This window comes from Rhynchophorus ferrugineus, unplaced genomic scaffold (genome assembly GCF_030347505.1).
Source record: "Rhynchophorus ferrugineus isolate W39M unplaced genomic scaffold, kcgeb_rfMv2 rfM8, whole genome shotgun sequence".
Lineage (NCBI taxonomy): Eukaryota > Metazoa > Arthropoda > Insecta > Coleoptera > Curculionidae > Rhynchophorus > Rhynchophorus ferrugineus.
The window spans coordinates 17,736,234-17,748,608 of NW_027472587.1; the positions used below are offsets into that span (position 1 = coordinate 17,736,234).

The 12,375-nt window shown below is 36.0% G+C and overlaps 5 protein-coding genes across 5 annotated transcripts in view; 2 read left to right on the forward strand and 3 right to left on the reverse strand.

Moving 5' to 3' along the window:
• LOC143201314 (uncharacterized) overlaps positions 1 to 12,375 on the reverse strand; it is a 256,321-nt gene that overhangs the window by 103,909 nt on the left and 140,037 nt on the right. The gene's annotated exons all lie outside the window — the stretch shown is intronic.
• Positions 50 to 866, reverse strand: LOC143201318 (uncharacterized). Its single transcript, XM_076412309.1, has 2 exons — positions 725 to 866; positions 50 to 675 (listed from the first exon to the last, which is right to left on the reverse strand). Exons 1-2 carry the CDS (start codon positions 725 to 727, stop codon positions 82 to 84), a joined length of 597 nt encoding a protein of 198 aa, XP_076268424.1. The 5' UTR covers positions 728 to 866; the 3' UTR covers positions 50 to 81.
• LOC143201310 (uncharacterized) lies at positions 1,372 to 11,638 on the reverse strand. The gene is made up of 7 exons (XM_076412300.1): positions 11,514 to 11,638; positions 7,974 to 8,196; positions 4,028 to 4,435; positions 3,837 to 3,977; positions 1,856 to 2,004; positions 1,560 to 1,797; positions 1,372 to 1,504 (listed from the first exon to the last, which is right to left on the reverse strand). The coding sequence occupies exons 2-7, from the start codon at positions 8,194 to 8,196 to the stop codon at positions 1,482 to 1,484; spliced, it is 1,182 nt and encodes a 393-aa protein (XP_076268415.1). The 5' UTR covers positions 11,514 to 11,638; the 3' UTR covers positions 1,372 to 1,481.
• LOC143201320 (neo-calmodulin-like) lies at positions 6,080 to 7,469 on the forward strand. Its single transcript, XM_076412310.1, has 4 exons — positions 6,080 to 6,299; positions 6,353 to 6,534; positions 6,943 to 7,064; positions 7,119 to 7,469. Exons 1-4 carry the CDS (start codon positions 6,218 to 6,220, stop codon positions 7,327 to 7,329), a joined length of 597 nt encoding a protein of 198 aa, XP_076268425.1. The 5' UTR covers positions 6,080 to 6,217; the 3' UTR covers positions 7,330 to 7,469.
• LOC143201315 (cilia- and flagella-associated protein 298) lies at positions 8,368 to 9,909 on the forward strand. The gene is made up of 4 exons (XM_076412306.1): positions 8,368 to 8,629; positions 8,680 to 8,889; positions 8,941 to 9,197; positions 9,637 to 9,909. Exons 1-4 carry the CDS (start codon positions 8,449 to 8,451, stop codon positions 9,865 to 9,867), a joined length of 879 nt encoding a protein of 292 aa, XP_076268421.1. The 5' UTR covers positions 8,368 to 8,448; the 3' UTR covers positions 9,868 to 9,909.

The window sequence follows — 12,375 nt, forward strand, 5'->3', positions numbered from 1 at the left end:
GAGTGAGAAGTAGGGGGTTTTAGTTTCGTAACTTTGTAAAATAAAAAGCTCAGTTTTAAACTATTTTATTTAAATAACTAACTAATTAACAGGGCGTACATCGCTCTCTAGACCAGCGATGTATTGTCTTCTAACGTACGGTGGATATGCATAAAAATACGGATATGGCGCATACTGTTGAGTGATCGGTACCTGTGAGGTCTTGAACTCATCGTACAAGCTCACCGTGACGTTCTCGTCGAAATTCCCCTGCCTCCAATTATCGGGCACGACCTCCTTCAAGTACTTCATCTTGGAGAATTGCTCCTTGCCCATGATCTCTATCTCGTAACTGCAGAGGTTCCAGCACACCTTCTTCCTCTGGAAGGTGCACGACTTGCCGTCGCAGGAGGGAGGATAAATCATCAGGCAACAGTTCAGGGTTCTACCGTTGTCCTGCTTGGTTTGTTTCTTGTTGTTCTTGCAAGCGTCTGTTCTGTTGGCGTGGCCGTACTCGGTGACATTGAACTGGATGGTGAGCTCCTCGGTTATCTGCAGTCTTCCCGGGAACGTGGAGTTTTCCACCTTCACCACGTCGCTGATATTTAAGCCCGGAATGTCCTTCGTGATTCGAACTATCTCCGCCAATACGGCGGGGAGACATAGCAACGTGTTCAGCGCAAAGACAACGGGCAACTACAATTTGTACGTTTGGTTTTATTGTTAAACAAATTAACGGGCTTACCATTTAAGAGAGACGCACTGATTGTTGTCGAAACGTTCGAGATAATGACACTTTCGTCGAGATTACGACATTTTTTTTTGTTGCGCCGATAAAACGTTGATTCTTTGACCTCAGGCGACTAGATTTTGAAATGGAACCAAAATTATTATTAGGAGTCATTGTATTGGTGTGGGAATATTTAAATAGAAGACGCGGAGACGATATTCAGCTGAAAAATGCAAGACCAATTTGGTAAACACGTACAGATGTTAGAATAGGGATAGGACTTGATGTTACAATAGCAAATAATACGATGTTTCGAATATTTGATGATTAGTACTTCACTAAAAAATTGTTATATTCCGAAATAAGATGCCAAAAATCATTATTTAAAAATTAATGAAAAAAATACTCAATATTTTGTCACTTTTGGCAGTCTTGTACATGTTGTACAATGTACAAAACTCAATTACTGTTTCCTTGACTTTAGGCGGCTAGATCTTGAAAAAATACATGTTATTTAATCACTTTTGATATTCTTGTATATAAAGGGTTGCATAAAACTCACCGTATCTTTGACTTCAGATGACTAGATCTTGAAATGGATCCAACATTTTTATTATATTAGGAATTGTTGTGTTGGTATGGAAATATTTAAAAGCAAGAAGGTATCTATGAAGCATATATTTGCATTAAATAAAAATTAGAGCTTATATCATAATGCTAATAAATTCCTAAGGTTTTTTAATATTATTTTTTGCATGGAGGCAATACTCGGTTAAACTGGATTTACTGGAACGGCTGAAAATACATTATTCCTGTATCACTAACGGAAAATAATTGTAATTTGACGTACTTGTGGTTGTATCAGAGGTGGCAGAGGCGGTAGTGGCGGCCGATGCGCTTATATTATTTTCTTTGATGTCAGGTACTTGATAAACGATTGGGAATGATGGTAGTGCGGAACACAGATGTGGGAAATAGATACAGATGTTAGAATAGGGGTTGAAGTTTGATTGGTAAGGGGAACCATATCCGTACGGAGCGCCCAAGTTCATTCCTTGCTGACAAATCGACGGACAACTGGAATAACCCTGTAAAATAATATTCAAGGCTTCGTAAAAGACAGGAAATACATAAACGACTCCATACTTCCATGGTTTGAAGCCCGGAGCAGCCGTTGCACATTCCTGATGGGGCTTTTATGCCGCAGGAAACATAAGGCCAGCTAGCAGTGTATGAACATTTGGGTTCGGGTTGCGGGATATACGTTAGTTCGGTCTTGCAGTTTTGGTTTATTCCTGTGAACAATTTCAATTAAAAGTAAATCGTATGAGAATAAAATAACCTTCAATTGGAAGGGGGATACAAAAAACAGTAGAAAAGAATCATGCCTTATCGCCTGATTATTCGTATAATAGTATTTTTAAAAATTATCAAGTTATTGCCATTTAGATATGAACTGGATAGAACATATTACTTTAAAAACACGAGGTAGGTGTTAAAGAGTAATAGTAATAATATAAAAATATATATACACAGAGTGAAACATCTCCAAGATACACTTAGATATGACCTACAGTTCAGCAGAAAAAAGGACATTTGGCAACCAGCAAGAACATCGAAAATGAGAATGCAGTAAAAAATTGAAAATCGCTGTGTTCTAATAATTGAAAAAATGTATTTAGGAGCCTTAAATCATATCAAATAAGGGAAATAAATTTTAAATAACATCCCGGATATGACTTAATTGTGAGGGTTTAGTACTATATATAATAATGTAATACTATAATTATAATTTAATACGTTTAATATTTTCTTAAAATTTGCACTAGTTAATATTATGTTGTTAACTACCATAGGTGGATGATGCTAAAGACAATAGTAACATTACGCCAGCTCGTTATCTGAAATCACCCAATCACTAGTGACAAAATAATTCATATATTTAAAACAAGGAATCCTAAAACGTAGAGATATAGAATGGGAACTTAATGAGCTCTCTCATAACATTTTCCTACTGTGTGTCTTCACCACTAGAGGGCCATAAACTGACTGAAAAATAATGGTTTAATTATTGACTTGAATAATGGCTAAGAATGTGACAGATTATGATTCAACGCTGACAATACAGACAAGTAAGTAGTAACAGACGAAACAAAGGAGAAATACAGTGATATCGGAATGATTTGACAAGAAAACACAGCAACAAAGGAGACAAGAACTGAACATAAAAAGGTAGATATGTTCTCTGATGAAAATAAAATACATTACTTGGATTTACTATTATTAACTAGATAGATACTATATGTTAGGTGGTTTAAAAAAGGATTCATTGTGAATATTATAAAATAACTATAGCCTAAAAACTATTGTGGCAGTTTATGTAGTGTAAGTCCTTCTATAATATATACATTATATGCACTATAATCTTAAAATGAATTATATTTTTAACCGAGTTCGATTGTATAATATAATTTTTTAAAATATATGTTCGCCGATTTCTCCGTCAATTATTGACCGATTTTCAAAATTCTTATTTTATTCAAAAGAGTGCACTTCCGAGGTAGTCTCATTGGAACCAAGTTAGGATCTGTTGGGAGAAGGGGGGTGGGGTACGGAAAACTGACACTGACTTCAAAGTGATCAGTTGGTAGTAGTTAAAATAATATTGTAAATAGATAAATAGGTTTAGGAGGTATTAAGCTAAATTGTGTGTATATAGTACAATATACAATATGTTACGTGTTGTAAATAGGTTAATTTTTTTGTTTATTGTTACTTATTACAACAATAATTATGTACATACTTTTTTTAAACATTTTTTTGTGTTAAAAATCCAAGTTTGATATTATTTTTTACTTTTTAGTGAGTTCCTTATTTATTTTTTGAAGCCGGTTTAATTTTTTTTGTTAAAATATTTTTATAACATTTTTGTTTCATTATTTTACTCATATTAGAATGTTGTTGTATATCGAAATTAAAAATTAAAATGGGTAAAATGTCATGGTCAAATGCGGCAACATTGCACCATTTTGACGTCATAAATTGAGACGACGTAAGCCCTCTGTTTCTCTGGATAGACTATATGTTTCTATATTTTATATTAGGATGTTTAGTCATCTACTATTACCTAGATTATTAAACGAGTTGCAAATTTCTGTTGTTTCCTGATGCACAATGTTGGCTGTGCAGAAGCTGCCACATTGTCTCGATCTCGTGTGAAAACAACGTAGGTAAGGTGAAAACTTCGTAATTTTACATTGCTTCGGTCCTGCAAAAGTATTTTACAGCAAAACGTCATTATTTAAACCGCATCGTTACCGATGACGGTGCAACAACCATCCGTGTTTCCGCCTCTGCTGTTCTTGCTCTGTTCGACCACGGAAATGTTGTTGTTATTGGTGTAGTTTAAACTGATCGGGATATCCATCACGTTCGTGTAGTTTATCGTGTTCTTCAGGTTGATGACGGTGGTGATGTTGTGCCTCGCCAGGTTGGTGGCGTTTTGGACGTTGCTCGATTGACTGGATTCCCTGATGCGGCCGGATACCGCTGCACTTATACCGTTGTGGCTGTCCTTGTTGTTAAGACTGTTGAAACAGGATCTGCGGCAGTCGGTCCGGCAGGCAAACGATTGACACTCGTAGTGACACTGTCGATGGCAACAGTGACTGGTGGTGCAGCGGACATAATTGGAACAACAGGAGTCGCAGCAATGATCGCATCGATCTGTACAAACAAACATAGAGAACATAGAGTATTATAACATAGCTGTTATAGAGTACGTTCGGCATTTCTGTGACTTAATTATAATCACTATTATTTGATTAAAATGTATCTTCAGTGTCAAAAGTGTTGTATATCCAATGTATGTGTGGAAATAAAAAAAAACAAAACGTCGTTTTTCTTTCTTCAACAGGTCAATTGAAAAATCAACGTTGCCATCGTTTTCACTGACTTGTGGCACGGTACCTTGCCTTGGTGAAGCAGTACTTTCTTTTTCTTCAAATGCGGCCGTTTTTCGGCGATTTCGTCCTTCAAACTGTCCAATAACGCTATGTAATAGTCGCTGTTGATTGTCCTTTCTTTTTCAAGGTAGTCAATGAAAATTATTCCATGCGCATCCCAAAATACAGACGCCATAACCTTGCCAGCCGACTGTTGCGTTTGCCCACGTTTTGGAGCTGGAGATGACTGCCGATTGGCTTTCGGAGTGAAATGATGAGGCCATGTTATATCCATTGTCACATATCGACGCAAAAACATGGGTTTATTACGCTTAATCATCTTCAAACACTGCTCCGAATCATCAACTCGTCGTTGTTTTTGGCCAAGAGTGAGCGGCACCCACTTTGCACAGAGCATTCTTATACCCAAATATTCGTGAATGATATGATATACACGTACCAGTTGATATCTTTAGCGTGTCTGTTATTTCATTCAATTTCAATTTACGGTCATTCAAAATCATTTTGTGGGTTTTTTTAATGATTTCGTCGGTAACAACCTCTTTTGATCCTTGATGGTTGATTTTCCTGGGGCAGCGACCCGACAGCTGTCAAATTTATACACGCATCTTTTGAGGGTTAGAGCTAAGTAAAAAATATGTGGATTTAATTCTTGTAGCACCGTCTAAGTGTCAGGCCGGGGACTTTTCAATTGACCTGTTATGTTGCGTTCTCAATTAGGTTGCTTTTTTCATATTTACATTCAATTATTTTTTATACATAAAACCTTTTAATATTTCATATTTGTATTTAAGTAAAATTTTATTTAAAAAAATGACATTTTGGTTTTATTTCAGATTTAATTGGTCAGTAGAATGTGACGTCATGGGTTAGTTATGTGAGGCGTATGAAATCCGCAACCAATAAATAGTCTTCCTACTAAAATATTTTCTTTACGGGTGTTTGTAATGTTAATTTCAAGTAACCAATGAAATGAAGAGAAATGGCGTTCTCATTGCTGTCCTGCGAAGACCATACAATACAATTATGGAATTATATGTATTAAGTTAACACTCTATCGTTGAGTATTATTATCTAATAATGTATTGGTCGCCACTCATGCTATTATTCTAAACCATCTTGACATATTTTACAGCTACGCATTGTTGTATATGAGAGTTGTGGTTAGGAAGTGTGTAAGATTTGTGTGTATAGGTATCTCTACAGCTATCCAAAGTATAAGATAAATAATACTCTGTGTAAGTATGTACTACGAGAGAATGGGCACTAATTCTTTTGTAGGTGATGTAACAAGTGCTCTACTAGAAAAAAAAAACAGCTATTAAAGCGCAAGATAAGGAAGACATTTAAAAATATTACAGTAAAGTTTTGAAATAAATCAACCAACAATCTCAAATCTAAATGGTTAAGAACATGGAGGTGATTCTTGGGAGTTTTAAACAAAAAAAAATGATTCGAAAAGAAAACGTTGACAAATGACGTTCAAATTCGCAATGACATAGATAACGACAGAACCCAGCAAAATCCTACGAAAAAGTACGTTATGGCGGAAAAAGTAACCGAAGACGCTAAAGTACGAGCGACTGCCAGTGTATCGAATAAACCCGGACCGTCGAAGTCTCAGAGTAAATCCTCCACGGTGCTTTTATCTCAAATAACTCGCATTGCCACCATATAGAGGACGTGCAAGCACCAGCCCCGGACTCGGACGAGGAGGAGGTGAAGGAGGACGAGAATCTCGCCGAGATCAAAGAGGTGTTCGCTCTGTTCGACAAGGACGGAGACGGTACCATCACCACGAAGGAGCTGGGTACCGTGTTGAAAGCGCTGGGTCAAAATCCCACCGAAGCCGAGCTGTTGGTGAGACTACGCACAGGAAATATCATTTTAAATAGTAGTGGCTATTTCTGGAGAATCCCAATCGTATTCGACAAACTTTGGTACTTTTCGCCCGATTATGCGATGTTGTCATTTACAAGCAATTTTGGATTTGAAATGAAATATGTTTTTTAAAGCTTCTTCATCTTACATTTTTTATATTATAGGAGACGAAAAATATATAAAAACATTTTAACTTAGGTCTCAACAGAAATATTAGGTCCTAGTCCAATTCAAGATAATTTATTCCATTTATATTATATTCTTCAAATATACGTATAACTTTCAACAACTGGCAACGTTGCAAACTCAAACTCTTGTACGCATGTGGGGATTCTTCAGAACTAGACTCTTGTATTTTAAATATACGCCAAATCACCACATCTTCAGGATATAATTGCCGAAGCAGACACAGATGGCAACGGGCTAATAGATTTCAATGAGTTTTCCGCTGTCATGAAGGGGATCATCAAAGAATGCGACAACGAGGATGATATCAAAGGTGCATTCAGGTATGCTCACACTCCAAGAAAAGTATAACCATGTATCCGGATATTTTATCGTAGGGTGTTCGATAAGGAGGGGAAAGGTTTTATCACAGCGGATGATTTACGCGACATCATCACTAGTTTGGGTGAGAAATTCAGCGATAACGAATACGACGAGATGATTAGAGCCGCTGATTTGGACGGCGATGGGGTGGTGACCTTGGCCGATTTCATGGAAATGATGACAGCAAAGGGACCCATTACAAAAGCGAACAATACAATGTTTTGATCGTTAACCTACAAATATCACAGATTACAGAAATTTTATCAACAAAATTGCCCAAAAAAAAATCAATTTTACTTAAACACTTGGGTAAATACATATTTTTGTAATTTCTGACGTTCATGTGTATAAAGGGTTGCATAATACTCCGTTAATGGTGAATTAAAAGAAGCATATAAACATGCTTCTGTTAATTGATATGAACATGAATGAAAGTTTTAATCCAATATCTTTGGACACATGGAAAGTATTTTAATTATTATTAGCCAAAATATATGGTTTTTCATTTGTTTGTAACTAGTTTTGTTCAATTATTCTAAATACCATAGTAATCATATTTAAAAATTGTCACTTTTGGCACGTATGCATATAAAGGGTTGGATAACCATCACAGAGAAATTAAAGAAACGTTTGTTGTATTTGACTGTTGGTCGTAAAATGTTTTTTTGACATATGAGAAAATTTTAAAGAATTTTTTTTGAAAAGTATATCAATATTTCTATTCGGACAAGGAATTGGTATTTATTTGAAAAATCCAGTTAAGGTAGCTAGTTTTGTTGACATTTGCACATAAAAGGTTGCATATATCTCGAAAGTTGTCAATAATGTTGCTCAATAATTAACTATTAATAAAAATATTCTACACTTACCCTCACAAGAGCTGTATTTACACCTATCACAAGCGCAGTAATCGCATTTGTCCTCGTAACAGTTTGACGAATAACGCTTCATTCTTGATTTGACGCATTCGATGTAGTTTCCACTCTTGTTCTTTTCACATTTCTTTTCGTGGAACATTTTTTGATCCGTACATGATAACGATAACACCCCATTGGTTATCGTTAACGTGATAATGGCCCAGAATAGTATCATCTAAATAAACGTATAAACATATAAATTGTATTTCAATATTTGCTTGTCAATTTTCTATTAAAGAATTGCCTCGAATGGTTTTTGTTTATCATTTTTATAGCTCAATATTATATGTGTTGAATGTGTTTTATTAAATGAAAATGGTGAAGGAACTTTGTATTTGGATCGGTTACTACAGTTACCATGATGTTATATCGATCAATCAACTGTCACACTTCTCAAAAGGGTAGCATTTAACCAGTTTAATTAGCGATGGTACTGATTCACGTAAAAAATCGGGACCAAAGTCAGTTTTTGTTCGAATCGACGCTGTCCTCACCTGTCGATGACCTGGCGAAGAGCATCACGGCAATTTATAACGGCCGATTGAAGATTCATCGGATTTGCATGGAGATCGAGGAACTGGCCAAGCACGGCACTCTATATCCTCCAGGTACGTCACCGTTGTGATTTGAGGTTGCGGTTAAAACGACTTTGTTTTAGAAATACTCGGTTTGACCGAAGACCAGGTGGATGAGCTGAAGCTCAACGACGATTGGGGCGAGAAATGCATACCCAGCGGTGGTTTCGTGTACAATAAGGATCCGGTCGGCAGGAGAAACGGAAAACAACCGAAGAAAGAGATGCAGGAGGTCCTCAACAAGGCCGTAACGGACGCTAAAGATATGGTTAGCAAGAAGTTGGTGGAGCAAGGTCGGTATCGACATTTTCAGGACTATTTTCGTGTTATTTCACCGTGTTTAGGGAAGTGCTTGACCATGAGGGTCGTACAAGAGGCACTGAACCTCCTCAAAGGGGCCGTGCTGATAGTTTACCCGATGAAACTGCCTCCCCATGACGTTATTCGGATGGAGTTCGAGAATATCGAGGATCTGACCGGCACTCAGGCCTCCCTGGAGGTGATCGATCCCTCCACCGCCCAAATATGGTTCTGCGGCAAGGAAATGTACAGAGATGGGAGGACGGTCGGCGATTACGTGGGTAAAATAGAGAACTGCAAGGTAACGGAACTGATTTTGGTTGAAAATCGAGTTAATATTAAGGACTGTTTTGGTATTCGATTTTAAAGTTTTCTCTCATATATAGACATTTTTTCAAAAATATAAGACAAATAATACAATATATAAAAACTTATTTGGTACTTAATATTAAGGGTTCTTTTAGTATTTAGTTTTAAAGTTGCGTGAAGTTTTCTAGTATTTTATTCAAAAGGGTTATTAAAATATCGAAATTTGTTGATCGATATGCCAATTTTTTGATCTTCGTTATTATTTTTTTAAATATCGATCTATCGAACGAAAAAAGTTGGTACCAAACCACGAAAAATTCACTTGATATCCGGACAAAACAATAGTTCGATACGCGTATCGAATTTTTTCGCTCCAGTCCTACTTTTGTGCTTTTAATATCGATCTTATACATCCCTATCCCGTATCCTAGGTGATCATGAAGCTGTCGAAGCGTGGAGAGGGACCCCCTGGACGGGAGCCTATAATGTCCGAGGAACAGCGCAAGCAACTGATGCTGCACGCTTATCGTCGACAGGAGGAGCTGAAGAAACTGGCCGAGGACGACGACGACAGTTATCTGGACTCTCGCTGGGCCGACAACTCGAATTTAAAGAAGTCCTTCCACGGTCTCGAGAACATATCATGGAAACATGTGAAATAATTAAGCACAATAGGACAATAAAACGTTATTCTTAAAAACGAATTTTATTTGTTTATATTTTCTTAAATATTTCTCTATCTTAAGACGCAGACAAAGACACGTACCATTCAAGGAAATCATTAATTGTTCCGGATATTTATGCCATTTCTTTAATATGGTGGAGAATGAGAAATAAACGACCAAAACAAAAACATAACGAATAAAAAATATTTGCAACAAAATAATTCAATTCAATTTAAATATTTAATTTTTGTTTTTTTTAGTTAGATATTTACTCAACAAATTATTATATCCCCGGCCTGATACATAGATGACACTACTAAAATTAAATCCATATGTTTTATATAACTATATGTTTATGATATATTTATAACTTAATGATTATATCAGAAATAACAGGTGAACTGAAAAGTCCCCGGGCTGACACATAGATGGCGCTACTAGAATTAAATATATACGTTTTTTAGTTATTCCTAACCCTCAAAAGATGTGTGTATAAATTTGACATCTGTCGGATCATTAGTTAGTGAATTATAGCATTTTGAGTGAAGCAACTTTTGTTATTGTGAAAAAAATGGATAAAAAGGAATTTCGCGTGTTGATAAAATATTGCTTTTTGAAGGGAAAAAATACAGTTGAAGCAAAAACTTGGCTTGATGCCGAGTTTTCGGACACTGCTCCAGGAAAATCAACCATTAAGGATTGGTATGCTGAGTTCAGACGTGGTCAAATGAGCACCGAAGACGGTGAACGCAGTGGACGCCCAAAAGAGGTTGTTACCGACGAAAACATTTTAAAAAATCCACAAAATGATTCTGAATAACCGTAGATTGAAATTGAATGAATAGCAGATATTCTAAAGATATCGACTGAACGTGTACAACATATCATTCACGAACGACGAGTTGATGATTCGGAGCAGTGTTTGAAGATGATCAAGCGTAATTTACCCGAGTTTTTGCATCGATATGTGAGAACGGATGAAACAAGAAAAAGGAAGGACTATCAACAGCGACTATTACATAGCATTATTGAACCGTTTGAAGGACGAAATCTCCGAAAACGGCCGCATTTGAAGAAAAAGAAAGTGCTGCTTCACCAAGACAATGCACCGGGTCACAGGTCAGTGAAAACGATGGCAAAAATCCATGAATTGGGCTTCGAATTTCTTCCTCATCCACCGTATTCTCCAGATCTGACTATTTCCTCTTCTCTGGTCTCAAAAGAATGCTCCCTGGGAATTTTGAATATTTTGAAGCAAAGGACAAATCGCATTAGAAAAACGGTATCGAAAAGTTGGAGGGTAGCTATAATCAGTGAATCACCTTGGAAGGGAATTATGTTGAATAAAAAAACTAATTGTTCCAAAAAAATGTGTTTTACTATGGAAGGTCGGGGACTTTTCAATTGTCCTGTTACTTCAATATTAGCACCCTTGTCATTGAAAATTGGTTGCACAGGTACGTTTTCATTTTGTTTTCATAACTGTCACCCAACCATCTAGACATCAAGATCTCGCACCTTTAGAATTTGGTCTATTGATTTTGCTTCTAGCTTTAGCTTTAGTTATATCATTTATTTTGATGTTATTTTATGTCATGAATATATAATTAGCCCTACAATTTTATTACTACATAATAACATACCTTAATTTAACGAACGATCTACACTGTGCACAAGAAATCGATATTAAACGCCAAACTGCAGCAACAGCTTTGATTAAAATTTCAACCGTATAAATAGTTGCTTATTTATCACCGATAAGGTGAAGCCGTTTACTCGGCTAGAAATTGATAAAGAAACGATGATTTAGCCTAAATAGTCAGTTTTTTGCGACTATGATATATCCACAAGGTAATACAATGTACAAGAGGCATTGAAATAGTTAGACGTAGTCGTCCACCTTTATTTATAACTGTAAATTGAAAAATATCTAACGATTTAACAATTCTTCATGGTTTGGTTCGCTCTAAGCCAGTATCTGAAGTAACTTAACTAAAACTCAAGAGTTGATGCGTTAGCTTTGCGACATTTTGACGTCGCAAATTTAAATGTCGTATGTACAAAATAACTTCGAATAGACTATGTCTTGTAATTGATCATGATCTTGTTTTTTCTAAATCTAGTAGCCTGTTTCCCGAGAACATAACATAAATTTCGCCATCTATCACTCGAAATAATTTCATAACCCTCGTATATTACTTCAACATGGAATCGATCAAACAAACTTAAGATTATTAAAAATGCGAAATTGGGTTTCCGTTTTACTAACAAACAATATAGATTGCACCAATAAGACGAAAGGTATAACAAAAATTTAATAGAAATTCTATTGTTCTTCTGTCTTGTCAATATTGACATTTGTGTGCATTAAGTGTTGTATATCACCCGGTCATTTTAATATTAAGTAAATTTAAATTCGAAATATTCATAACGTGTCATTATAATTTTTTTAAAACTCAGTGTGCCTTAAAACAAGATATTTTAATTGAGTAGAGTGATTTGTTT

Bases quoted from the DNA above. Each gene is read 5' to 3' on its own strand.
- LOC143201320 (XM_076412310.1), top strand. From the start codon at position 6,218: ATGGCGGAAAAAGTAACCGAAGACGCTAAAGTACGAGCGACTGCCAGT. The intron at 6,535-6,942 runs GTGAGACTACGC...CCACATCTTCAG, and splicing joins CCACCGAAGCCGAGCTGTTG to GATATAATTGCCGAAGCAGA. The intron at 7,065-7,118 runs GTATGCTCACAC...ATTTTATCGTAG, and splicing joins GATATCAAAGGTGCATTCAG to GGTGTTCGATAAGGAGGGGA.
- LOC143201310 (XM_076412300.1), bottom strand. From the start codon at position 8,196: ATGATACTATTCTGGGCCATTATCACGTTAACGATAACCAATGGGGTG. The intron at 4,436-7,973 runs GTAAGTGTAGAA...TTGTTTGTACAG, and splicing joins TAAATACAGCTCTTGTGAGG to ATCGATGCGATCATTGCTGC. The intron at 1,505-1,559 runs GTACGTCAAATT...ATGTATTTTCAG, and splicing joins CACCTCTGATACAACCACAA to CCGTTCCAGTAAATCCAGTT.
- LOC143201315 (XM_076412306.1), top strand. From the start codon at position 8,449: ATGGTACTGATTCACGTAAAAAATCGGGACCAAAGTCAGTTTTTGTTC. The intron at 8,890-8,940 runs GTCGGTATCGAC...CACCGTGTTTAG, and splicing joins CAAGAAGTTGGTGGAGCAAG to GGAAGTGCTTGACCATGAGG. The intron at 9,198-9,636 runs GTAACGGAACTG...CCCGTATCCTAG, and splicing joins GTAAAATAGAGAACTGCAAG to GTGATCATGAAGCTGTCGAA.